Here is a 26142-nt window from a genome sequence, read left to right as displayed (position 1 = left end):
TTGCATCTATCATCCCAATGATTTGTTTAGTGATTTTAGGGGAGACAAACGCTAAGTGTGATTACTATTGAGACAAAATATTACATCTTTTGATGTGGTTATCACATGCTTGCATAATTACTCCATCCTTGTTTTTTTTTGTTAACATATGTACAAACAAAACCACATTCTTCTGCTTCACCAATGTTTACCTTACTCAACCTCTCTCTCTCTCTCTCTTGTTTATGAGTTTGAGTGGTTGAGTTTTCACTGTTATCTGATTTTCTTTCTCCTTTTGAAAATGGTATTGCTACATTTGTGCCATTTCTAACTACACCATTTTCTGTTGCTCTCTCACAATTATCTATATTTATTCTCCGATTTTGAAGTTTTAACCGTTTAAGGTTTAGTTTATGCGTCTTCATCTCCACGGATCAATGTGGCATTGCTTTCACCTTTAGTGATGTAAATCCATTCTAGCTAGCTACAATTTTGCAATAAAAATCACTTTTTGTAATTGTGATTGTGTTGTAGTAGATGTAAGAAATGGTTTTAGGTGTGAGGATGAAAACCGAGAAAGGGCCTTCGATTGAGGCTGACTACGTTGTTCATATAGTGGAGGTGAAGCCATGGCCTCCTTCTCAGTCTCTGAGAAGATTAGGCTCTGTTGTGATTCACTGGGAGCATAGTGATGGGAGCTGTGGCTTCACCAATCAAGCTGTGCCTGGAAATGGAAGGATTGAATTCAATGAATGTTTCGGATTGAGGGAAAATGGGGATGCTTGCATTGAGTTTAATCTCTATGAGCCAAGATGGGACAAGGGTTTGAAAGGGCAGCTGCTGGCAAGTGTAGTTCTTGATTTGGGTGCTTATGGTGTTATTGAGAAAGGTTTGAGCATTAGCACTCCCATTCATTGCAAGAGGACTTATAGGAATGCTGCTCAACCGCTGCTTCTCCTCAAAATCGAACCGGCCTCCTCCTCGTTGAGAGAGTCTGTTTCTTCATTGATGAGTGAGGAATATGCAGAAGAAGCATCGTCTACTACTGATCATGATCATGATCATGATCAATCTTCCCCAAATGCCGCTTCCTCGGCTTTAAACCAGAAGGTACATTGCTTGCTATGTATGATCAACTTTTCTCTATTCACATGTTAACTTGTTTCATTTGTAATATGCAGATTGCAGTGAATGGTAGTGCAAAAGTTGGCCATCGGGAGCAGGCCACTGAATCCTCCTCGTCCATGGATTTGTCGTCTGATATTGAATGGATATCGAGAAGGATTGGATCTCACAGTTTGCAGTCATCTGCAGTGAAAGAAGCAGATAAAAGGCTGAGATCCAATCACAGGGAAGAAGAGGGGATTGTTGCGGCTGGTAAAAGGGATGCGAGAATCCGGATTAGCTCTGAGGCGTCGAGAGCAGTGATGAATCGAAATTCTGGCGGTGGTTCATCTACTAGTGCAGAGGAACTGCTTGTGGATGGAAGAACAAACTCTCCACCTCTAAACAAACGAGTGGAAGAGGAAGGGGAAGAGGAAGAGGAAAATTTCGAGAATGAGGTGCGAAACATATATCAAGTTGAAAGAATGGTATTGGAAAATGGTGTGGCTTCTTCGACCAGAAGAAACCATCACGTGACAGGCTCGATAAGCAGTGAGCGCAAGGTGTGTAGAATGGAAACAAGGAGCCTTGTTTCAGAAGGGCGAATTCAGCAATTGGAAAACAGGATAAAGATTTTGGAGGGAGAATTGAGTGAAGCAGCAGCCCTTGAGGTGAGCCTCTACTCGGTCGTAGCAGAGCATGGAAGCTCCACGAGTAAAGTCCATTCTCCAGCGCGGCGCCTCTCAAGGCTATATTTCAATGCCAATAAACAGAACCCGAAATCAGGGAGAGAAAGTGCTTCTGAAAGTATTGTGTCTGGATTAGTTTTAGCTGCCAAAGCATGTGGCAATGATGTTCCTAGGTATGCCTTTCATCACTCAATACCTTCCTTATTTGCCCTCATGTTGATGTCTGTGTGTTTTATATATAGATTGACTTTCTGGCTGTCCAATGCCATAGTACTAAGGGCGATGATCAGCAAGTCGTTTGGGGACAGTACGATTCAGATACGTAATTCTGGAAAGAAGAAGTCATCAGCAGTTGCAAGGAGAGGGGGTGAGAAGGAGAATCTGGTGGATGCACTGGAAAAGGCACAGGGATGGATATTTTCCAGAATCATAGAGTCACTGTGGTGGCAGGTATCGTACGAACGTTGTTGCTGGCTTTTCACTGATTGAAACCAATCTCACCAAGCTATCTGTGTGTAGACTTTTACACCACACATGCAGTGTGGTGGTAATGGAACAAGGCAGCAGCAAGGGAACTTCTCTGTCAAACTGTGGAAGAAGGCTTTCAAGGATGCGTGCGAGAGGATATGCCCTGTTCGAGGTGGAGGACATGATTGTGGCTGTTTACCTATTCTCTCCAAACTGGTACTTGTCAAAATATATTCCACTGAAATCAAAGCTTGAATTTGACATGATGATGATATTAGATTATGGAGCAACTGGTCGCGCGCTTAGATGTGGCTATGTTCAATGCCATCCTTCGAGAATCGGATGATGAAATTCCAACAAATCCTCTAGCAGACCCTATCACTGATGCTAATGTGCTTCCAGTTCCACCAGGAAAACCTAGCTTCGGTGCTGGTGCACAACTCAAAAATGCGGTACAAATACAACAACCGAGATAGATATATGGATATTTCATCGTTCTGTTCTTGCACGTATGATATGATGAATCTCTGATGCTACAACAGATTGGGAATTGGTCGAGGTGGCTGACTGATCTGTTTGGGATGGACGGTGATGACAAGGACGAGGCAAGATCACCGAAACCTTTCAGTCTGCTAAACGCGCTGAGCGACCTTATGATGCTTCCCAAGGACATGCTATTGACTCCATCCATTAGAAAAGAGGTTCTCATTCTTTTGCTTCGCCTTGCTTTACTTTGTTCATTCATTTCTTCTGCTTATATTGATTGGCCACTTCAGGTCTGTCCTACATTCGGCCTACCACTGCTCACCTGGATTCTCAACTCTTTCATCCCCGATGACTTTTGCCCCGACCCCGTCCCTGCAGCTCTTCTTCAAGCTCTCAGTACACAGGTCTTTATTATTCTTTGCATTTTTACTTGACATATTCAGCATCAAATTCTGATGGTTGTATTACTACGAGTATAGGATTTGGAACAAGACTCGATAGTGAACCTTCCATGCGAGGCAGCACCTATCGTGTTTCACCCACCATCACCTGCTACTGTCTTGGCCGGCCGTTCTGAGCTCAACAAATCATATACGAGCGACGACGAGCTCGACCAGCTCAACTCACCTCTCAAAGCCCTCACCCTCCGGTCGTCAGCCAGAACCCCAATTTGCGTTAGGTATCAATTGCTTCGGCAAGTATGGAAAGAATAATACTGTACAAACACCACAACATTTACAAGGTCTTAAATGTTTGTTGTTGCTTCTTCCACCAATAGAGAGGCTTTGTGGAGTAACAAATTCACCTCAATTACCTTCAACAACAAATAGTTTCAAATATCATCATATCTATTAGTATAATATAATGCCGAACAAAGTTTACACTAATTTCTCTATTACAATATCTTGAAACAACAAAATCCAAAAAGCAAAAAAGAAAAGCAGGAACATAGCTTTTCATCTCTATCACAAAATTGCATGAGCTTGACAAAATAAAAATACTCCATTCAACATGTCGACAAATGGCCAAAATTAGGCAGTCAGCTTGTGGGATGATGAATTGGGAGCCATGTGCTGCAGCTGCAATGCAGCCAAAAGACCTTCCCACGTATCTGCAGGAGCACCTGCCACTTGGAAGTTCACAAGCTTCTTCTGTTGCTTGTAGTATTCTTCTACAGGCTTCATCTGCCACAAAAAAAACAACCCCATTACTTGCCAAAGATTTTACTTTTAAAACTCTGCAGCAAATCAAGCTCTATATATTCACCACCAATCAATATCTAGAGGTGAAGGATGTACCTGTTCCGCATACATGGCAAGTTTCTCCTTCAAAATGCAGTCAGAGTTGGCCATGGGATTTAATTCTTGAGAAGGCGAATAGATGCCATTGTCTAAACTTGTCTTCTTCACCACAAAACCTTCTTTGCACTTGAGATTCAGTACCATATCTATGTCGGCAATTTGATCCAATATCTCCTGCAAAGCTTAATAATTTGAGACCCCTTTACATATTAGAACAAGATATTTTTCTGAATTTCTACAGCATATCTTTCAAATCAGACTACTTCGATGCAAAAGGCCATAATTTGATAAGGAAAGAATGATACTGAGAGAAGGGGGAGAAGAACTGACAGCTTGAATCGCGGTTCGAGGAATTCCATCCAAAATGAAGCCGGTTTCACCTCTGCAATACCCTTCCTCTAGCCGTTTCGATAAAAGCCCAAATATCACATCTTCTGGAACTAATTTTCCTTGGTTCACTGCGTTTGCAATCTAATTCAACAACAAAACCACCAATTTTAAAAAAATAGCTTCAATCGACAAATACAAGGGCGAAAACAACAAGAGGAGAAATGAAACCATTTTATAGAGAGGCGAATTAGGGTTGAGCTCCTGGCGAACGAGAGATCCCATGGATATGTGAGGCACGTCGAGAAGCTTGGAGAGGCGTTGCGCATACACGTGTCGGCGGACCAGAGGATCGCCTATGATCACCCACTGCACGCCTCTCCGTGGCGTCTCCCAGCCGTCGGATTCCTCCATTCCTCGGCGGTGCGGCTCCGGCCCTGTCTCCTCCTCGGCATTGTAGGAGTAGTAATAATCGAAATCGAGCTGAGCGGCAGCTGATCCGTAACCGCGGCGGAGCGGAGAAGAGAGACGCACAGCCAATGCACCGAGGCGGCGCGTGAGCACTGACATGGCGGCGAGGGTTCCCGAGAAATGGTAAACGGAGAAAACACAGAGGCAGCTAAAGAGGGTTTGTGGAGGCCATGATTTGGGGTTTTAGAGCTATCCCCGTTTAACATTTGCCACTGATTTCATCACAATATTACATCTTCTGCCACCCTGAGGGACCATATTTATGAAAAAGATTGATTTATAGGTATAAACCCAAAAAATTTTAATTATTAAATGTATAAATGAATGAAAGGATGAAATATTTTATCATCAATCAACAAATACAATTACAAATTAAATGCGTTAGTTGGGTTAAAAAAAGGAATTGCTGTGGTGAAAAGGAAGAAAGTTTTGGTGCAAAAAATAAAAACTGGAAGATCAGAGTGAGATTTAAAAAAGCATGTGAGGGTAGTTTGGGAAAAGAGAGGGTATCATGAGATGTGGTTGGATGGGGGACACGTGGAAATCGAGATTCTCTCTTCGTAACTAAAGATGGTGGTGCTTTATCGCATCCGACGGTCGTGGGCGTGTCGTGTCCACTTTGCGTGGACATTGTTCAAGTCAATATTATATTTAAAAACATTATTAATATTTTATAATTCCATAATTTTATCTATTTATGTTCACAAAATTTAACTCAGTTAACTTTTTATCATTTTTTTTTGTAGTGAACCTTGTATTATATGAACTCATTCTTACTCACATTTTATTATAAAAAAAATTAATATATAAAATAGTACCCGCATTTCAATAACTTTTTCAACTCAGCAGTAATTACATTTCTTAAAATCTGTGTCGGTCAAAGTGAGTCAATATTTGGAGACAGAAGGAGTAAATTTTTTATACAAATTATTCTATTATGATATATTATGCAGTAAATATATAATTTTTGTATTTTATAAGCTCTTACAAAATTTGAACTCCACAAATTTTACTATGTTCTTTAAAAACAGAAACTCATTTGTCTTTTATTTTTTCTCTCTTACTTTATTCTCTCCACTTAATATACAAAATAAAATTGTATAAAATTTTGTGCCATATAAGGAAAATCATCTTCCTTAGGACAGATAAAGTATAAAATAAACAAGTCTAAGGTTTCTGCATTATATGACTAGTAGTGGTACATGTCATCACAGTAGGTTGCTCGTCAGCCCCTTGCAGAAGAAAAATATATCATGACCTTGATAAGTTTTGGCTACCTATCTTGAAAGGCTGCAATGTCGGTCTGAAAGTTTTTTCTTACCTAATAAAACTGACGCACTAGCATAATATAGTACCAATTAACAAGATCTAATTGAGCTAAATCTTTATTGCTATCGGCAGACATATATACTCTCAGAAATTTAGTAGTATTTCTTAATCCCTACATACTCCATCCGTCCCATAAAAATATGGAGGTATAGCACAGTAATTGAGATAAAATTGGTAAAGTAAGAGAAAATAGGAGAATGGTATGATAAAGTAAGAGAGAGAAGGAGAATGATAGTTAAAGTGATATTAGTGGACAGTGACGTCTACATTTTTAAATTGATATATAACTTTTCAAAAATAGAATGCACATATTTTTGTGGGACTAGGACGGATGGAGTATAACATAAGACATACTATGTCATTTAATCAGACACTATTTTGACTTATTCAACATAATAGCAATTGTAGCACCACTAGATACTTCATGGGAGGTTTAATCGCCAGCGCCGCCGGCTAAATTCCACGAATGAACGTCATGGGAGATGATATCCGCCATTTGTACCCGGAAAAAAAGCATTTCCAGTGATGGGAAAGACGCGTGAGCCTCTCGCGTGTTTGCCTTGGATACACGCGAGAGCCTCTCGCGTGTTTGATTAAACACGCTTCAGCCTCTCGCGTGTTTTAAATCAAATCAATCCACAAAAATGCCTCCTTCCTGCAAGCAGTTCTTCCAGATTTTCCAAAGACACCAAGCAGTTTGGAACACAGAATCAGAGACCTCGCATACAAAGCATAAGACGTCGTCGAAATCGTATGGTCAGAGAAGATCCGCGATTCTTCAAAATCCAAGCTCAAACAAGCAAACCAGAATCACGAAAACCTCCGCTACGATTTCCCCGATCTGGAAAAATTAACAAAGGAGGTTGAACACGCGAGAGGCTGAAGCGTGTTTAATCAAACACGCGAGAGGCTCTCGCGTGTATCCAAGGCAAACACGCGAGAGGCTCACGCGTCTTTCCCATCACTGGAAATGTTTTTTTTCGGGTACAAATGGCGGATATCATCTCCCATGACGTCCATTCGTGGAATTTAGCCCAGCGCCGCCTGCACTGCACCCAACATCTCCGCCGTGGACTTGGCTCTCTTCTGATGGCTCTCTCTCTCCCATCCCCCACACTACGAAAACTGCCCCCTTTCATCTCCCTATCCGAATCCAATTCATTCCCCCTTTTCAACCGGACACCCCTTCGCCCCCCCTCATGCCCTCTTCCTATCCTTTCCAACTCTAACTTTTCCTCCTCCTCGGATGCTCTGCTTTACGTCTGTCGCTGTGGCTCTGAAGCTGGAGACCTACGACTCTCCGATTTCGACGACCACGAATCCCCCCATCACCTGCCTGACAATTTGCCTGACACGTGGCACGTCCTTGGCCTCGGCCAAGCTATGGTATTCTTTCCTTTTTCCCTAATTATGGATATATGCAATTTCCCCTAATTTGGATTTCTGATCAAATTTGCACGGTTCAGCTTTATGTGGAATGAATTGACTTGAAAGGCACTTTCTTTTTTTGTTGCTGAAATGTTTGAAATATCCCTTGATAGATTAGAGAGCCGAAATTGAGAAAAAAGGGTAGTAAATATCATCAGTAGATAATGAAATTGGAAGTTACAAATTAGAAATTAAGGTAGTCAATTGCTCGGATGATTCCCTGCTTATTCAATCATGTCCGTATTAGAGCTTATCTTTACTTCTTAGGATGATGCTATGAGAGCAAAGTTAAGAGGTTCATTTTCACTGTCTAGGTGGACTTTTCGGGAATGGTCGATGATGAATTTCTTGATAGACTCGGACTAGAAAAGGGTACAAGGAAAGTGGTGAATCATGAAGAAAGAGGCAGAATTTTACGGGCCATGGATGGATGCAGCTATAAAGCTGCTGCGGGTGGTTCTCTGTCCAACACCTTGGTTGCCTTGGCGAGGCTTGGTGCTCAACCTATTGGAGGACCTTCGCTGAATGTTGCCATGGCAGGCAGTGTTGGAAGTGATCCCTTAGGCGGATTCTACCGGTAGGATTCATGGTTTGTGTTTTGCATAATCTTATAGTTTCCACCTATCATCCATTAGTTCTACATCTAGACATCTCTTATATCTTTGTGTATTCTTATAACTTATTATCAAGTGATTTATGTATAGTGAGTTGAGGTTAATTAGGCAGTTAGTGTGCTTCGGATGTTGTTTGTCTCCATTTTTTTTTCTTCTGCTAGATTGTTATGAGTCTTATTTCTGAATCATGCTTTTGTGAATGTGACTCAATACAGATCAAAACTCCGGCGAGCAAATGTGAATTTCCTTTCAGCACCAGTGAAGGATGGAACGACCGGCACAGTTATTGTTCTCACAACTCCGGATGCTCAACGGACAATGCTTGCGTACCAGGTCAGTAGCATTTCTGTTAATGAACAGTTTAAGATTCATGTGAGTATACGATGGTCAGCATTGTGGGAAATACGAAGATACCGTTGTGAAGGTTTATTATTCAAAACCACTATGTTGACATGGGGTACTGATGATGTATGTGAAGTAGGGTCTTTCAGTTACTGCCACTACAATGAACTAATTCAGGAAACGTATAATAGAAGCCTTTTTGTTAGAACAGTTCAGAAAGGTTGAGTAAGTTCAGCATGAAATAAGGAATGTTGAGATTTCTACGACAGTTTTGCTCCCAATCATGTCAGAGGTCTGAAAGCCTTTTGCGAAGGAAAAGTTACAGTAAAATGTGCACATCATTTCCATTTCCTCTAACAAAATTATGTGACAGGTTAGGCCTTCATTACTGCATTGGTTGAGCCAATGAGCAGGATTTGTGAAAGTAAAATAACTATCAACTCGACTCTGAAGGGCTGTTTAATTCCGCAAAGAGCTAGATCCCGGAATATTTGAAGCTAATCTATACTTTGTCTCAGAACATGTAAATTTGCCTATTTCATTTGTGATCAACTCAAACTTATCTCATGCTGCTGGTCATGTCAACTGTCGATAAATTTCTTCATGTTCACAGTTTTACCTTCCTAGGAACATCCATATTTTGCCATACTTAGTATTTTATCCCGGATCTTATTTTCAGTTCTTCAATTTAGCAACTCTGTTAATATCTATGAAATTGCTCTCTCTAATGATACCAGGGCACGTCTTCAAGAGTAAACTATGATTCATGCTTGGCTAGCTTGATGTCCAAAACAAGTATTTTAGTTGTTGAAGGATACTTATTCGAATTTCCAGACACAATCAGAACAATTGCCATGGCATGTGAAGAGGCCCGCAAATGTGGTGCTCTTGTTGCCATTACAGCATCAGATGTCAGCTGCATTGAGAGACATTATGATGACTTCTGGTAAATATTTTGCCAATTGTATAGCATATCCTCATTGGTCTGAGGTTTGTCTGAATTATAATCTGTCACCTGAGATTTATTTTTGGATGTTGGTTTCTTGTCAAATCAGAGACTATAGCTACTATTTTGGAAATATTAATCCTTCAAAACATTCAAAGATATTGATGGCTTTTTTTGAGTGTTGACGATAGGGTAATTTTTTATGTAGAACAAATTCAAGGAATTTGTTCTTTGCTCATTTTATTTGTATCTGTTTGTCAGGGACATCATGGCAAATTATGCAGACATAATCTTTGCCAACAGTGATGAAGCCAGGACTTTGTGTCATTTTTCCTCGAAAGAAAGCCCCATCTCGGCCACTAGGTACCTGAGCCATTTTGTTCCGTTTGTTTCAGTGACAGACGGCCCTAGAGGCTCTTACATTGGTGTGAAGGGAGAATCTGTTTACATACCTCCAAATCCTTGCGTGGCAGTGGACACATGTGGGGCTGGGGATGCCTATGCATCTGGGATATTGTATGGTTTGTCGCTTGGTGTATCTGATTCGAGAAGTATTGGCACGTTAGCTTCAAAGGTCGCATCTGTAGTTGTTGCACAGCAAGGAACTCGGTTAGGGGTAGAAGATGCTGCTAAGTTGGCTGAGTCATTTGTGTTCCATTGCCAGAGCAAAGAGCTATGCTAGTTGGTCTGATGTCGGTTCTGATCAAATTTCCGGCTTTTGATCTTTTGTATTTAGCGAAAGGAAAAATATGTTTCGTGCCAATTCTTTGATCCATTGAACAATTTTAGCCGTTTATAGTTATACCACTGTATAATTAGATGAATTATTATTCTTGTGCTTTGAGAGAGATATGTAGCAGTTTATCTCCAAGTACCAGCACGCCCCAACACATTTTATTTAAATAAATGTTATTATTGCTTAGTTGAGATTTGGTGTGTAGCATCTATTGCTTTTGGCTGTTGATGTGTGACACTGGCGAATCAATTCTATCAGCACAAGAACAAAAATTGCTTAACAATCCCAGCAATCAACAACACACGAATCAGATTCAAGTTCCTTCCCCCTTTACTTGAAAGAGAACAATCACACTGTACTCCTAGTAGAATTCAATTTGAAGCAGTAAATAGATCTTGTTAAACATATTTTGACCTTGTTAGTTTAAACTGGCATATGCGCATCTGTGGATAGATAAGGGACAAAGCGCGGACGAAGACATACCACAAGATTAGGCCTGTATAACTAGTATGAACATGAAATGAACTGCACTACTTAACAGTATGATACAAATATTTGTCTCACCTCAATTTTCCTTTAAATCATGGAGAGGGGTGAAGAAATAAAATGACTCCCTCCGAACCTCAATTTTCCTTTAAATCATTGAGTTCCATTAGTGTCTGTGACCTGCACCATCAACAAAATGAACACAAACCACTTACAGTTTTCATCAACAAGAAATGCCAAGCTACAAAATGTAAACGTAAATCACAAATTATGTAACTACTTAATTATACTTTATACTCGATTCTTTTTGCTTGTCACTATGACGGAAAATTCATTATCGTTACAGTTACTGTCTCTTGGCTCTAGCTTTGCTCACTCATGGGGATGAAGGAACTATGCAAGGGGTGAATCACATGAAACGCACGACCATATTATCAAATCACAGCAAACTTACGAAGGTGAATGAACAAAACTGTCTTGCAGATATATTTGCAAGACCATCATAATATACTACTACAACTACTGCAATAGGCTGCACATGAAAGGAAGATTAGAACGTATTAGTCTAGCTGTGGAATGTATGGATTCAACTTATCTATGTGTGAAGCTTTCCCCCCTTTCATATTCATATCACTCATTCTACAGCAGTTTAGTCACCAGTAATGGTAGAGATCAATGCATAGTTCACAATATAGTTGAGAAGAAGATCAAACAAGTCAAGCCTCTAAAGTCCAAACCAGTTAATCATGCTTACCATTTTGATGTTTGTGTCATACCAAGACCATTACAAGTGAGTATCATTCCTTTGAATCTCGATAAATATTCCTACAAAGGCGGAGGCCGATCAAAACTATGAGCAACAATAGCAAAGTAGAATGAGGTGGATCAGATATTGGCACAAAATACTAACCCGCAGAGTATACTTGTCAATCTCATAATTTCCATTCAAATCATATTCAAGTCTCTTATCTGGATCACTTAACACTGAATGAATTGTGAGGAAAGTTGATTAATTCCATTGTGCAAAAAGAAGGCAACAAAAAAGCAGATAAAATCCCAAAATCAAAATAAAAAAATTTACCAGAATAAGCTTCATTAATTTCTTGAAATATAGAGGTAGCAGCAGCATCACCCTTGTGTTTGTCAGGATGCCATTTCTGCAAATGAAGAAGGCAGGTGAATTAGAATTTAGGAGAAGAGATAGGGTTCAAATAAGATGAATGAAGTAGAAAGCAACCAGAGCGAGCTTGCGGTAATTGAGGCGGATGTTGTGGTCAGTTGCATCATAATCGAGTTGTAAGATCTTGTAGTAATCCTGAAACAAAATGATGGGAAAGTGAGAGGTGGAAACGAAGAGAGGTAAAAAAAGAATACCAACCTTGTAAGTTGGCGGAGGGGGATTGAGATTGGAATTGGAGTCCATAAGATAGTAGATTAGATGGAGAAAGATTCATAATTTCGATTCATGGAAGGAAAAGCTGAAATTTTGAAATTGGGGATTTCTGGTTTTCGTGGAGCTCTAATCGCCACAACCGGGTTTCCGATATTTGGAACAAATTAGATATTGATTGACGACTTCAAATGGATATGGATCGGAGAAGAAGAACAAAGGATGCATTGCTTCTTCAGTCACAACACGGCACCCAACAATATATATACATTTACTACGGTTTTCAAATTTACCATATTCACAATTCCAATTCCAATTCCAATTCCAATTCATCTTCTTTATTTTTGACCCAAATTGTTTGAATCTCTGGCGTCTCTTTACGGACACGAATTTATTATCTGCTAAATCGAATAAAATATAATCATTGCCCACTGGAATAGACCACAAAAATAAATCAACTACTTCAATCAATCTATGTTCTGACTTCTGATCAAAGTAATCAGTTTATTTTCTTTGGTCTTCAAAATTAGACCTTTTTAAATTAAAAAATTAATCTAATTCTATAGTAGAATAATTACTCCTATTTTCACCCAGACCAGCCCTAAACCCTTAATCCAAGCCAATTAGAAGTCCAATTGAGCTAAAGTCCGACTTATTATAAATAAAATTAAATATCATTGACACCATATGTTTAATTATTTCTATGGCAATTTAATAGTAGTAATAAAAAATTATTCGTATGCCTCACGGAACACTTTCTAATGAAGATTCCAGAGTAAAGAGGCTTTCATAGGGGTGAAAGATCGTGCGTGTTGTGTCGTTATCGTGTCGACACGATAACAACAAACACGAACACGACCCGTTAAGAAAACTCCAAACACAAACACAAACACGACCCTCAGACACGAACACGACACGAACCACTTCAGATCAACACGACACGATAACAACACATATATGACACGACACTATAATGATACGAAAAATGAAAAATCTATTTTCACGCTAATACTAAGTGCTCCATTAGACTAAACCTAATTTAAATTTTAAAATAAATCAAATAATAATAATATTATAATATATTAATATTATTTCTTAACGTGTAACACGACACGACACGGAATTTTCGTGTTGTTATCGTGTCGACACGTAAGGACACGAACGACACATACCCATCATTTTCGTGCGGGTTCGTGTCGTGCCAAAAATTGCTAGCCCTAGGCTTTCATATCATAATGAGAGTGCAAAAGGAGTAATATCTTCGGTCTACTATAAATGAAACATCCATTTTATATACAGAATTTTAGAAAATAGTAGTAGTATTTAGAGAGTTAAGCAATGATAAAATAAACTGAAAAGTTAAAAATAGAAGAGAATAAAATAAAAATAATGATTAATTTATACTTTGTTAAAAAATAAATGATTTAAATTAAATAGGGTATCCAAAAAGAATATAAGTTGTGCTATGAACGAAGTATTCTTTCATCTAAGGAGTACTAAAAATATCTCCCACCATTTATATTAAACTTATATTTATTTTAAACTAAATGTTATATATCAAATAGTGATTTTACTCCAATCATTTACACTAAACTCGTACCTAAAAGAAAATTTTCTATATTATCTTTTTTATTCAAGTGTTTTGAGTTTGTTTTTAATGTAAATCTAATAGGAGTTGTAGATACTCCCTCCATCTCATTATAGTAAAGGCGTTTCATTTTGAGTACACATCTCTATATTCTAATAGGCCATTTGGAAATAGGCCATTTAGAGTTTACACTAGAGTTAGGCCATTTAGGGTTTTTACAACTATGAGTAAAGTTTCTTAAGCTAGTTTATGTTTACCATTGTCTCACATCGTTAGTATAACAAAGAATGGATAGAATAGGCCATTATAAAAGGAAGAAAAATGGAACAAGGTTTTAAATCAATAATAATCCGTTGATCCGATGATTGGCTGTATCCGAGTTCAAATCTCATGGAACAACATAGTTTAGTGAAAAATATTAAGTAATTTCGGTTCCATTGTTGAACGATTAACCGTTCGGTTCTAACTGAAATAACCGATTCTTTCTCGGTGCCGGTTTCGGTTTTATTTTGGAACCGAAATATGGTCGGTTAACTGACCGAATACCAGCCCTACGTATTATTATGGGAGCGTAAAACAAACACTCTCTTCATCTTATTTTAAATGAGATGAGCATTGTATACATAAGATTTTTAAAAACAATGCTTCCTCGGTTCCAAATAAATGTCAGTTACACTTGAGTGATAATACAAAATTTAAAGAGATGTTTTTTATATAGTAAATATAAAGGGAAATATATTTTTATATATTGAAGTGGGAGAAAACTTTTTTCAAAAAAGTAAGCATGAAAGTAAACAATTTATGAAAAATGTTACATTTCCTCATCTTTTTGTATTAATATTACAAAGTTTTTAAAATTTCTAATCATTATCCCATTTTGTTATCTATTCTCTCCGTCCACTAAAAATAGGACACATTGTGAATGACATGAGTTTTAACATGGAATTAGTAAAGTAAGAGAGAAAAAATGTTAATAGAATGTGGGGTCCATATTATTAATAAGAGAGGAGTAAAAGTATGAGAGAATTTGTTAAAAAATTTCTCTTTTTAAACGTGCTATATTTTTCGTGGATAATAAAAAATTGACAGGAGTATTATGGAACCGAGTGAAATGTAATATTCTCACCCCACTAAAAAATAGGCTCGTGGACACACATCCCGATATGGAGTATAGATGTGCTAGGCGCGCGCCGGCCATATCCCATCTGTCTTATGCCGATGACGTTATCATTTTTGTCAGGGCGCACAGACAGTCTGTGGAGAGGCTGGTTCATTGTCTTGAGCACTATTCTGCCGTGTCGGGTCAGATGGTGAACAGGGGAAAGAGTCATTTCTACCTCTTTGAGAAGTTCGACGCTTGGGCGGCTGAGGTGGCAGAGGCGAGTGGATTCCAGCAGGGATTCCTCCCCTTCACTTACCTTGGTGTCCCTATCTATAAGGGGGGGCTGAAGGCCCAGTACCTTTTAGATATCCGACAGAAGATGGTGGACCGGATTCACAGCTGGTCTCACAGACATCTTTCTCTTGGAGGGCGCCTCGCTCTGATCAAGAGCACCCTTGTCACCATCCCTCTTCACATCTTCCAGGTCCTGAAGCCGTATGAGTATTGGATGAGGGAGTTGGAGCAGATCTTGGTTCGGTTCTTTTGGGGCACGGTTGGGGAACAGAGGAAGATTCACTGGGTTAGCTGGAAGAAGAAGATTTGCCTGCCGTTGGATGAGGGAGGCCTCGGCATCCGTCGTTTCAGCGAGGTAGTCAAAGCTTTCAGCATTAAGCTCTGGTGGAGATTTCTCGCACAGGATCTTTATGGGCGCAGTTCACTATGCGCAAGTATTGTTACCATACTTGGCATTATGAAAATCTGCATGATTATTTGGCTTTGTATGGTGTGCCTTTGTATGTGTTGGATCTTATCAGGGCTGTACCGATTGAGGTGGCCAGGCGGGATGTGATGCGATGGAGCCTCACTGGCGATGGCGAGTTCTCGACGGCCTCAGCTTGGGAGCTCATCCGGACACGGTCCCCTAGACATTTCGGACTTCGCATGGTTTGGAATGCTGGGCTGACCCCTACCATCTCTGTCTTCATCTGGCGCCTCCTCCTCCACAGGCTCCCTGTTGATTGTTATGTTCAGGCCCGTGGTATCTCTCTCGCTTCCAAGTGTCTGTGTTGTGTCTCTTCTATTTCAGTCGAGTCGTTTCAGCATTTGTTTGTGTCGAGTCCTCTGGCGAGATCGGTTTGGGATTACTTTGATGGCTGGTTCCCTTACATCAGCACACACATTCACACGTGCACTGATTTTGCACTTAGATTAGGTTTTTGGTGGAGGTCCTCTCACAGGGCCACCGCCTTGCACATCAGCTTCATTATTCCCTGTTTGGTATACTGGTTCATTTGGACGGAGAGGAATAGTTGCAAGCACCGCGACATTTCTTTTCGTTCTTCCCATGTTATTTGGCAGGTTGTTCGGCATTTGCGGACGTTGGTGGCGGCGGGCGTGCTTCCAAGAGGAACGCCCCCCTCTCCCCCGCAGTCTGAAGATGCTTCGCGGTCATTTTGATCGAGTGGACACAGAAATCAAAAAAGTTTGCGGCGTCTACTAGAATGAAGAATATCAGTACCAAAGCGAAGCGAGTGGGGCCGATATTCTAAGGGCGAACAAACCTCTATAGATTCTTGATCTGACCCAATATAACTTTATAAATACGAAAATTGGATGAGAGCCAGAAAAAAAAAAAAAAAAGTAATAAATACACGCGTTTGCATTAGGCTATCTTCATATCCAATCGACAATGACACTGACACACCTCTCTTTCTTCTTCCTTTTCTTACTCGGTGCCCATTCCCTCTCTTCCTCTCTTTCCCACTCCGATTTAGGGTTTTGCTCCGATCAACCCACCGATACCATGGCTACTCTCGGCGCTCCCCGCGATTCCAACTCCGATGTCCACTCTCTCGCCAAATTCGCCGTTGATCACCACAACAATAAAGAGGTACCACCACTCCCCCACTCCTCTCTCTCTCTCCCTCTCTCCAATTTGACACTTAAATTGTTTCCAGAATATCCTGCTTGAGCTGGTCAGGGTCGTCAAGGCGCAAGAGCAAGTCGTCGCTGGCACGATCCATCATCTTACTCTCGAAGTTATCGACGCCGGGAAGAAGAAGCTTTACGAGACCAAAATTTGGGTTAAACCATGGGAGGATTTTATGCAGGTTCAAGAGTTCAAACATGTTGGAGATGTGCCTTCCTTTACCTCATCCGACCTCGGCGCTAAGAAGGGTACCGACCTAATCCATTTCCCCCTTTTCAATTTTTCTGCATCTTTCTCTATTTCAGCTGATCAATTCCTTTGCTACTGTTGTAAGTTTAGTAAATTTTTAGTACTACTAGATTCAATCCATAGGAATATCTAAGGGCATCCACAACTTACACTGTTCACTACTGCTTTAAACATTAAGAAGCTAAGCATTGACACTACTGTACCTTGTTCTTGAACTAAATTTCTTGTTAGGGTTGATTATTTGATTCAAATTTGATCGTTTCTTTGTATAGTTAAAATCATGTTGGTTAGATTTATGTGTGAAATTGAGTCCTGAAATTCCAAGACTTGGGTTTTGCTTCTACAGAAGAAGATGTGGCTGGCTGGAAATCAGTGCCGGTGCACGATCCTGTTGTGCAAGATGCGGCTCACCATGCTGTCAAGACCATCCAGGAGAGATCCAACTCTTTACTTCCTTATGAACTTAGTGAGATTGTACACGCTAATGCAGAGGTGAGTTTTCTTTGATTGATCGGTATAGTGTTAAGTAGCAATTTTCAAAAGTTGATTGTGGAACATGTAATTTCCATTGTTAACACAATCTTTGTATTCATAGATGTAGGTCTCATCTCATGAATGTGGATGACCTTGAAAAGATTTAATGAAAAAAATAACCTCAGACCGATAAATCTCATAGATAGATATTATTGGTACTTATTGAGACTACAATTCACTGTATGAGTTGGGGCTGCGATATTGACTATAAGGTCCGAGGGGGGTTTTTATCGATAGTTTTTTCTTTTTAAAGATTAGTTAATGAGTTTCTTTGGCACGTGAAAGTTCAAGGTGGTGTCATCATTGTTTCGGTGCTTGCTTAGTATATATGCTGACAAGTTCAACTCTTTCTTCGAATCCATATGTAAATTTTTTTCATTTTGCCAACTTTTATATAACTAACGTGTCTATAACTTAATTCCCCTGGGTAGGTTGTTGAATCATCTGCCAAATTTGACATGCTTCTGAAAGTGAAGAGAGGTGGTAAAGAGGAGAAGTTTAAGGTTGAGGTGCATAAGAACGATGAAGGTGGTTTCCATTTGAACAAGATGGATGCTGATCACTAACTGTTTTATTAGCATTAATGTTCTTTTATAAACTCCAAACTTGACTAGCGATACTTGTGTAGGCTTTTAACTTGTACTCATGTTGGTTTGGTCTGGTTTAGTTTATTTTGGTTTGTTTTTAGGTTTTGTAATAATCAACTCGTGTATGAATGTCTGTCAACTTCTCTTGGTTTGTGTTGTGTCTGGATTATGTAATTTGAGTAGGAACTTATCACTTATAAGGCTTGTTCGGTTGCTACTTTACTCCAGCCTAGATGTTACGTCTATTATTATCTCTGGATCTGTTGCTTTTTTCTCAAAAGTTTGGTCACGATAATGTATCTTGACACGGCACCACACCACACCACACCACAATGCTAAGATTTATATTGTACCTCATCGATAATCTATCTCCCCTCCACTATTGTGACTAACTTAATTCTGGCAAGTTTACACGTCAACAACGTGTTAACAATGTGCATGCAAAGATCTTGTTGCATTCTCAACGCCAGCCCCCACCGTGGCTCCGAGGCAAAATAGTCTCCAAACAGCCATTGGGTAGCGCGGATGACTGTCCTTCGATGCCAGATCTGTCGAGGGACCGCCACCTCCGTCTCTGTTTTCCTGCGTCGTTCTAGTTGGCGCGTTGTCTCTTTCCAGAAGGCTTGCGAAATGAGTTCATCTATTGGGCCTTCACCATCAGAAACCATTTTTTAGGAGAAGTGAGAAAATTGGGAGTTGAAGAGAGAAGTGAGAATTGGGTGCAAAAAATGAGATAAGAGTATGGTATTTTATAGGTAGAATTGGCATGCGCTGGCAATCATGTCGGCGGACGCCGAGTGCCATCTAGGCGCCGAACGCAATGCGGCTAATCGGCGTCCATGTCGCACGCATAATGTCACGAAGGTTTGAATATGTTGCATCAATTTAAACCACACTAAAAATTTATGATTTTATCAGCAACTTATAAAGGTCTGCAAAAAATTCCAGTTTTTATCCAAAGTTGGGTTGTATTTTCGACCAATACCACTTTTAAGTATCAGTATTTAACTAACCAGACACCAGTGTAACAAAAATCGCTAAACCTTGAGATATAGTGATGCTTGCTTTCCCTTTGTAAAAAAAAGGGGGCTCCATTCAAAAGAGACATGGCTAGTGCCAAGTGCCAAGTGCCAAGTGCCAATTTTAAACCTCAACTAGTCACCTTCTAACAATCAGATGCATCATTGTATGTTCAAGTAGGAAAACATCACCTTAGAGAGAGAGAGAGAGAGAGAGAGAGAGAGGAGAGAGAGAAGAGAGAGAGAGAGAGAGAGAGGCATTATCAGGTGATAAAAAAGGAAAGATATACAAGATGGAAAGACCAACAACATACATCCTTTCATGATCTCTTTTGTTACTCACAAACAACCACAATCATAATATCAAAGAAAACTATAAAGATGATTGAACTCAAGCCTATTTCAATAACACACTGCTGATTGAATTGAACGGTGTGGTGCCATATTCAACCCTCAAACTATTAACCCTGAGCTGTGTTATTCTGAAGATGAACAAATTATCTCGCATTCAGATCTAGCTCACCTCCTTCAGGCCACTCGCTTTGCAATGCATTATCTCCATTTTCTGTTTCATCATCATTCAAAAAGTCTTCAGATGGCTCCCTATCATCTTTCTGTGCATTGCTCCCCCACCCATTCATAATTTCATCCTGGTGGAAATCCTGCTCTTGCTCACCCATGTCAGAAATTGAGCTATTACCACGAGAACCAAGTGCACTTCCTCTTATTGGAGCCCGGGCCATCATTTCTGCATGCGCTTGTGATTCTGCACGAGCCTGATCCACATGTGCCATGGCTGCCATCCGCATATTTGCTTCATGACTTTCTCGACTAGCCTTCTGCCGCGAATCCATTTCAGCCCTTAATTCCAGCAGTGACCGCTTCTCCTCTTGTAAAAGAAATTGCTCCATCATCAACTTTTCTTCAGTCCGAAACTCCCCAAGACCCCGTTTGCGGGAAATAATGTTGAATGCCAAGACTTGCTTCTCGAATGTAGCTGTGAATTCTGCTACTTTGGCAGCAATGTTATTGTCCCACTGCTGAGAGCGAGAAAGAATTTGGCCTGTGGTGGCTGTATCAAGGATCTTGTCATCTTCCTCTGCTTCATAATCTGCCACGACATGATATGGTAATAGCCTATGCACAATTCAAGAGAGAAAAACAGTTAATGGTTATGCTCCCAGTAAGAATTATAAAAGCAACAGCAGTGGGTTGCCCACATTCAGGTTCCTATACCACCAGAGAAGCTAAAGAAGAGTACCCACTAAACTATCCCCTTTATTTCGTATTCATTTCCTTATAGTTGAAGTGAAAGGTGGGTAAAATGTAAGACTGTCAACATAACATTCCAATTCAAAAGGAAGTGAGTTTGGTTTATTTTTGTTTAAACTCTACTAGATTTCATTTGTTGGGGATGCCCGATCTAAAGCTCAATGATTTATAAGCCAAATAAAGAGCATGGCAAAGAACAACCATAAATACATTAGCTTTTTATGCATTGCATCTTATGGGTCTAAAATTGCAGATGAGGATGCAACACAACGCCTAATAAATAGGTAGAGACCTTTAAGCATCTTGTCCTTGATTGATTTAAAATTAAAAATCATCCAACTCCCCAATTTTATGCCCACGATTATACAGACCACGATTCACAAAGCAAAACCACGAAGAAGAAGAAGAAATGAAAGGGTTATCCACAATAGTATTTAAGAGTGAAAACAGCAATGACTTGCGAGAAATGAAAAGAGATTTTTAAGTTGCAAGAAAAACCTCTCGCAGGCATCCTCGAGGGAAGAGAAAGGGCGCTTGAAGTCAGGATGACAGACCCGCCAAGCGTCTTGATAAGCAAGCTGGAGAGAAGCCTTGTGCTGCTGCTGCTGCTGCTGCTGTTGTTGTTGCTGGTGCTGGTTAATTACAGTAGTCGATGCAGAAGAGGAATTAGGGTTAGGGTTTGGGTTGGGATTGGAATTGGGGTGGAGCTGATTCGGTTGTTGGGGAGCGGGAGCAGAATTAGGATTAGGGTTAGGGCTAGTGAGAGGGCGGGACTGGAGAAGAGAGGGGTGCTGAGCCTGCGCCTGACCCTGGGGGCGGAGATGGGCGTCGATGTTGGAGGGGAACCGTGACATAGCATCTTTCTGCCTTTGGATCTGTTGCATCAGCAGCTGTTGTTGCAACAATTGCTGCTGTTGCTGTTGATGTTGCTGCGCCTTGTTTTCTTCCATTGTAATTGAGCTATCCCTCATTCATTCATGGCGCCGGAGAAGAAAGCAATTAAATTGCCTTTGCTTTGCTGTCCAAGGAAGATGGACTGGATTATTGGACCTTGTAGCATTTATAAATGGGCTTAGGCCTTAGCTCATATGGGCCATAATTAGTGAAGCCCATTTAATGGCTTTCTTGTAGTTTATCTAAAATCGGAGGGTTTTTTTTTTTGCAATTTCCATCTCTAAAGAAAATCCGAATCCCTAATACCCCAATTCAAATTTCAAAATTTCACCAGTCACCACCACCGTAATCTCCGTATCAATTCAATGGCGTCGACAGGAGTCAAAGGATTTTTCCGAGAGAAAAAGAAAGGAAAGCCCGGAGCGACGAAGAAGAGCAACAAATCCGCCTCCTGCGGCTCCGACGTTGTCCAGCCCCCGGCTCTAATCTCCCATGCTACTCTCGATCTTCAAGGTCACCTCCTTTACTTACTCATATTGTTCATTTGTTTGCAAACAAACGATTGCGTGAAACCTAATTTTTTATCAGTCACGCCTTCTCAAACTTTTCACCGTTATGACAAAGAGCTGATGATCGTTCAATTGCTTTCTCTGTGTTCGAAGTTTATTCTGTTTTTTCATTTTTGATTTTATATAAAATTTCCTCCATGTTTTTGAGATTTCAATTTTGCAAATACAACATTCTCATGGCAATTTCATTGGAGATTCAACTATTTGCTGAAGTTTCAAGAAAATCATTAGGTTTTTTCAATTATTTATACCACTCATTTGAATGTAATTGTCAGGTCAAAAGTTGATTTTTGTTCCGATCATTTACATCAAATCAAATTCAAAAGAATATTTTTGTTCACTTACCTTTTATACCTTTTCAATTATACACATATATTTAATTTAATCTAGATCACCTATTAACCTATAATAAGTACTCTACTTCATTAAATGACGAACAAGACTTCATTAAATGACAGAATTTGCTTAGTACATTAAGCGAACGAGGTAACTTCAGTACATGACAGAATCCATTTAATTAACTAAACCATTTTTGGATCAACTAATTAAATTAATTAATTTAAATACAAATCCATTTATATTTTCATAAATATGGTTAATTAAATTGAGCTAGTTCATAAGAGAGTCCTCTAATTAAATTAGGTCAACAATCAAACTAACTTAGAAAGGTTAAATTCTAAATCCTCCATAGTGTGATTTTTGAGTTTATATAACCTAGTGTTGAAACTATATTTTGAACTTTTGAAGAATCACATTTTAAAGATGCTCATGGAGTTTGCAATTTTTTCTTAAAGTTTTCTTGCAGTATTTCAGTTATATGGTGCTTCATGGGGACAATAGTTGTTTAGAAACTGTTCCTTTCTCATTTTTCTGCTTATTTAGAAACTAAGATGGAAGATATGGTGTTTCATGGGGACAATACTTGCTAAATAAAACAAAGCTTTATGTATTCAAAAGATGACAAAAGGCAGTGCCGACAATGCTTACTCTGCAAGAGAGGTTGGTTAAAGATAATTTCTGATGCAATGCATTTGACATAATGCAGAAGAGTATGATGAGAAGGAGGAGGTTCTGAGGCAATTTGACATGAACATGGCTTATGGACCCTGCATAGGGATAAGCCGTCTGGAACGCTGGGAGCGAGCTAATAAATTTGGTCTTAACCCGCCAGCACAAGTTGAAATCTGCTGAGGATGGAAAAAGCTAACTACTTATGCTTGTGGGATGGTCGTGCTTAGCCATCGTCATGATGTTTGTGTGCCTAGTGCTTGTTTGGTTTTATGTGGTTGGGAGCTAGGCCTTTGGTTTTTTCTAGCTAAAACGGTCTAGTAGTATATGCTCTATCACCATCTACTATCTTAACTCGACTATTTCTACATATGTCCAGCCTTCAATTATTTCGCATATGGCCGCACTAGCTTCTCCTAACAATGTTAGCCATTTTGTGTTGGCAATGTGAAGTGAATATGGTTAGTAGTGTATGAAATCATAGACATCAGACAGAGATCTAACATGTCTAAAAATTGTAAGTACATCCTTATGAATATTGTGTAAAAATGGCATATGATCCTCATCTATAACATTCTTTTCTGCCTCTATATATACATTAAGGGCACAGTATTTATAGCTATCAGTGTTGCACCAACATGGCCTCCAATCCGCTTTTCCTGACAGCATGTTTTAATTTCTCAAGTGCAACGAGCCCCACCTGCCTTACTCCTCTCTCTCGACAACCCTATTCTGAAAATTTACCAACAAAATGGTTCAGTCAATTCATCATCAATCTACTCGAAGCCAGGGAACACAACAGTTTAGCTAGAGTCCCTACCGTCTGCTAATGTCTTCCCAAGTGAGGCATTCATGATCCAGGCCATAGTCTAGACGTATAATATCTGTTCCCTTTTCTCGCAACGTCTCACTAATAAGTTATCTACTTCCATTCTGCAACACACAACATGTTTACTTCCTTGTGTTTTGTGTTTCATTTTGGTCTTCACTTAACATCAAAAGAACATATTCGCATCTGAAAGGAAAGGAGCAAATAAAAGAATGAAACTTGAGAGATGTTAATACATACGCTTATAGAAAGCATACTCATAACTATGCATGTGATCCTAACTTAAGACGAAAATTTTGACACTTATTATGCTTCCCTCTAAAGTTAGGAGGGACAAAGAGGGATCTCTAATGTAATCATATTCAAAGAGCTTTTTCTGGGGTTTTAGTACCTTAAGTGCCCATTCATCAACTCCAGTCCACGGGTTATTCTCGATGTGAGTATCTGCAATGTACTGCATAAGCACATAAAATTAGATCAATGAGAAACCATGATATGAAGAAGATATGAGTCGTGTACTTACACTATGAAGAGTTTCTCCAGGAAGACCATTTAAAGAGGGGTATGCTTCTCTGTCAAGAGAGAAAACCTTGCTGACTGCCTGTAAAGATAAGTGTTATTAGGATGGAAATGCAGAATCCATTTGAAATTGAATAGTGATCCATAAATACAAAAATCATTAGTACCTCAGTGGCATTTCTCACTTTCCTCTCAGTCATGTTGAGACTCTCAGCAATTCTCTGCAACAGGCATCAAATGATATGTTAGATCTCATATGTTATGTTAAAACATGGAAACCAATAGCTGGGCTTACTCACATCAATAGATGGAGTTACTCCTCTTTCTTCAAGCCTAGCCTTTGCATTTCTGATCAAAGTTAGCCTTTCGTGTAAATGCGTTGGCAGCCTCAGGGTTCTAGAGCTCTCGACTAAAGCTCTGAAACACCCTGCCTTATCCACCAATAGACATACGTAGAGATCTTGAATCCCTTTGAAGAATCAAACTTCTCAATCCCTCGTAGCAACCCAATGAGACCGGCCTGAATAAGATCAGGCATTTCAGCACCCATGTTGTCGTATCGTTGAGCAATAGACATGACCAGACGGATATTGCTCATCGCCAGCTTCTCTCTCGCCAACGAGCACTCAATCATCTTCGACTGCAGATTAGCACGGCTCATCCTCATGGAGGCGCGAGCTGCTCATCCGAGGGCTCGCATCCTAATCTCTGCTTCAGCCTGATGGATTGATTGATCACATCAACAACAACAAACAACATCACAATAATGAAAAAACATAATAATACTATGTGAATCACTATATTTTTTAACCTGGCCCTCCGCTCTTCCAAGGCAAGGCCTGCTTTGATTTGTGCGAGAGCTGAACGACTTGGGAATGAGTGAGGAGCTGGTCGGTCTTGACATAGCCTCTGCGAAGAAGCTCCGGATTCATAATCGGCTTCTCAACTCTCTTCCTGGATTCCAGCCTGCGGCGGCGGGCGGATGTTCCGGAACAAGTGACCTCAGATTTAGGGGCGAGATTCCATTGCTTCTCGAGCATAGATTTCTGCGCAGCAGAAGCACCGCATCGACGAGATGATCTGGATCGGAGAGGCAGGGGTGAGGATCTCTTAGGGCTTTGATGGAGTGCGGGCGGCGACGTGACCGTGATTTATGGCCGGAGGCGGAGATGAAATTGATGATGGAAGGAGGAGGTAGAGGGATCTGCGGAGCAATTGAGCCTTTCGGCGGAGAGATCGGAGTAGTAGGAGGTGGCGCCGAGGCGGAGGAGGCTTTTTCCGGTGGCGGTGTGCAGTCCGACGACGGCAGTGGCCATGATCATCACCACACCATAATCACTCGCCACAAACTAATAAATTTTTTGGTTTTCAGGTAAGAAAACAAATATATATGCATGCTGCTATTGCTATTTCGATAAGATCGATGAATTCGCAAATAAAAAATGTAAAAAAGAAAAGTACAGTTAGGTTACCTGTTTGGAGGAATTGGGGGAAGCTCAGGCTCAGCTGTGTATGTGTGACTGTTGTTTCTTCTTCCTCTTCTCTTCTTTCCTCTTCCTCTTCTTAATATTACAATTATTTCAATTTGATTTGATAAAAAAGCAATGGAAATGGAGTATAATATCAATTTTATTTAAAATAAATGTGGCGGGGCGAGGATAATATATGGGAAAAGGGAGAGGCCAACAGCTATTGGCAGGTTTAGATTTTTGGAGGTGATTCGAGTGGTGTGTGTGCACACACATTTCGTATCTTCCCATAGATTTGGTATTTACTATATTGCCATTATATTCAACAAAAAGATTAATTACCATTTCATATTATGCTCTATTATCTAAGCAATATCACTGCCCAAATCATTCTCTTTCTTTTACCCTTTTAAAACCAGAGACCATTATTTTCTCAGTAAAGTCTCAAGGAAAAAAATATGTATTTACAAAAGTAAA

The 26142-nt window shown here is 39.9% G+C and overlaps 5 protein-coding genes and 3 pseudogenes across 7 annotated transcripts; 4 read left to right on the top strand and 4 right to left on the bottom strand.

The window, feature by feature from the left end:
- Positions 1–166: 166 nt before the first annotated feature.
- LOC121791509 lies at positions 167–3501 on the top strand. Its single transcript, XM_042189431.1, has 8 exons — positions 167–1089; positions 1161–1945; positions 2015–2222; positions 2292–2456; positions 2519–2692; positions 2783–2941; positions 3017–3130; positions 3206–3501. Exons 1-8 carry the CDS (start codon positions 526–528, stop codon positions 3437–3439), a joined length of 2403 nt encoding a protein of 800 aa, XP_042045365.1. The 5' UTR covers positions 167–525; the 3' UTR covers positions 3440–3501.
- Positions 3502–3553: 52 nt separating this feature from the next.
- LOC121791511 (probable adenylate kinase 7, mitochondrial) lies at positions 3554–4991 on the bottom strand. Its single transcript, XM_042189432.1, has 4 exons — positions 4586–4991; positions 4358–4498; positions 4025–4201; positions 3554–3910 (listed from the first exon to the last, which is right to left on the bottom strand). Exons 1-4 carry the CDS (start codon positions 4922–4924, stop codon positions 3758–3760), a joined length of 810 nt encoding a protein of 269 aa, XP_042045366.1. The 5' UTR covers positions 4925–4991; the 3' UTR covers positions 3554–3757.
- A 1792-nt stretch (positions 4992–6783) lies between these two features.
- LOC121791510 lies at positions 6784–10411 on the top strand (annotated as a pseudogene).
- LOC121791513 (dnAJ-like protein slr0093) lies at positions 9953–12385 on the bottom strand. Of its 3 annotated transcripts, none has more exons than XR_006048586.1 (7): positions 12085–12385; positions 11944–12021; positions 11788–11863; positions 11617–11690; positions 11461–11531; positions 10785–10886; positions 9953–10065 (listed from the first exon to the last, which is right to left on the bottom strand). XR_006048586.1 is itself a non-coding variant. In XM_042189434.1 (6 exons), exons 1-6 carry the CDS (start codon positions 12127–12129, stop codon positions 10844–10846), a joined length of 387 nt encoding a protein of 128 aa, XP_042045368.1. In that variant the 5' UTR covers positions 12130–12384; the 3' UTR covers positions 10473–10843. The 3 variants fall into 3 exon arrangements, 1 of the variants encoding a protein (XP_042045368.1); XR_006048584.1 differs by lacking the exon at positions 9953–10065 and adding an exon at positions 10473–10663; XM_042189434.1 differs by lacking the exon at positions 9953–10065 and having other exon boundaries at positions 10473–10886; positions 12085–12384.
- Positions 12386–16456: 4071 nt separating this feature from the next.
- Positions 16457–18313, top strand: LOC121791512 (cysteine proteinase inhibitor 6-like). The gene is made up of 4 exons (XM_042189433.1): positions 16457–16677; positions 16745–16964; positions 17312–17457; positions 17931–18313. Exons 1-4 carry the CDS (start codon positions 16477–16479, stop codon positions 18063–18065), a joined length of 702 nt encoding a protein of 233 aa, XP_042045367.1. The 5' UTR covers positions 16457–16476; the 3' UTR covers positions 18066–18313.
- A 1060-nt stretch (positions 18314–19373) lies between these two features.
- Positions 19374–21386, bottom strand: LOC121791514 (putative mediator of RNA polymerase II transcription subunit 26). The gene is made up of 2 exons (XM_042189435.1): positions 20876–21386; positions 19374–20242 (listed from the first exon to the last, which is right to left on the bottom strand). Exons 1-2 carry the CDS (start codon positions 21346–21348, stop codon positions 19603–19605), a joined length of 1113 nt encoding a protein of 370 aa, XP_042045369.1. The 5' UTR covers positions 21349–21386; the 3' UTR covers positions 19374–19602.
- Positions 21387–21561: 175 nt separating this feature from the next.
- LOC121791518 lies at positions 21562–23118 on the top strand (annotated as a pseudogene).
- Positions 23119–23440: 322 nt separating this feature from the next.
- On the bottom strand, positions 23441–25544 carry LOC121791517 (annotated as a pseudogene).
- Between the last annotated feature and the right edge of the window lie 598 nt (positions 25545–26142).

The sequence above is a fragment of the Salvia splendens genome, unplaced genomic scaffold (assembly GCF_004379255.2).
Source record: "Salvia splendens isolate huo1 unplaced genomic scaffold, SspV2 ctg839, whole genome shotgun sequence".
Taxonomy (NCBI): Eukaryota; Viridiplantae; Streptophyta; class Magnoliopsida; order Lamiales; family Lamiaceae; genus Salvia; species Salvia splendens.
This window is presented reverse-complemented; position numbering and strand designations above follow the sequence as displayed.

Excerpts from the sequence above, each read along its gene's own strand:
- LOC121791512 (XM_042189433.1), top strand. The coding sequence starts at position 16,477 with ATGACACTGACACACCTCTCTTTCTTCTTCCTTTTCTTACTCGGTGCC. Across the intron at positions 16,678-16,744 it reads ATCACCACAACAATAAAGAG|AATATCCTGCTTGAGCTGGT; the intron begins GTACCACCACTC and ends AATTGTTTCCAG. Across the intron at positions 17,458-17,930 it reads TTGTACACGCTAATGCAGAG|GTTGTTGAATCATCTGCCAA; the intron begins GTGAGTTTTCTT and ends TCCCCTGGGTAG.
- LOC121791514 (XM_042189435.1), bottom strand. The coding sequence starts at position 21,348 with ATGAGGGATAGCTCAATTACAATGGAAGAAAACAAGGCGCAGCAACAT. Across the intron at positions 20,243-20,875 it reads CTCGAGGATGCCTGCGAGAG|GCTATTACCATATCATGTCG; the intron begins GTTTTTCTTGCA and ends AATTGTGCATAG.
- LOC121791509 (XM_042189431.1), top strand. The coding sequence starts at position 526 with ATGGTTTTAGGTGTGAGGATGAAAACCGAGAAAGGGCCTTCGATTGAG. Across the intron at positions 2,457-2,518 it reads TACCTATTCTCTCCAAACTG|ATTATGGAGCAACTGGTCGC; the intron begins GTACTTGTCAAA and ends TGATGATATTAG. Across the intron at positions 2,693-2,782 it reads GTGCACAACTCAAAAATGCG|ATTGGGAATTGGTCGAGGTG; the intron begins GTACAAATACAA and ends ATGCTACAACAG.
- LOC121791511 (XM_042189432.1), bottom strand. The coding sequence starts at position 4,924 with ATGTCAGTGCTCACGCGCCGCCTCGGTGCATTGGCTGTGCGTCTCTCT. Across the intron at positions 4,499-4,585 it reads ATTCGCCTCTCTATAAAATG|ATTGCAAACGCAGTGAACCA; the intron begins GTTTCATTTCTC and ends TTGTTGAATTAG. Across the intron at positions 3,911-4,024 it reads TTGCCATGTATGCGGAACAG|ATGAAGCCTGTAGAAGAATA; the intron begins GTACATCCTTCA and ends TTTTTGTGGCAG.
- LOC121791513 (XM_042189434.1), bottom strand. The coding sequence starts at position 12,129 with ATGGACTCCAATTCCAATCTCAATCCCCCTCCGCCAACTTACAAG. Across the intron at positions 11,691-11,787 it reads AATTAATGAAGCTTATTCTG|TGTTAAGTGATCCAGATAAG; the intron begins GTAAATTTTTTT and ends CAATTCATTCAG. Across the intron at positions 10,887-11,460 it reads ATGACACAAACATCAAAATG|GTCACAGACACTAATGGAAC; the intron begins GTAAGCATGATT and ends TTGATGGTGCAG.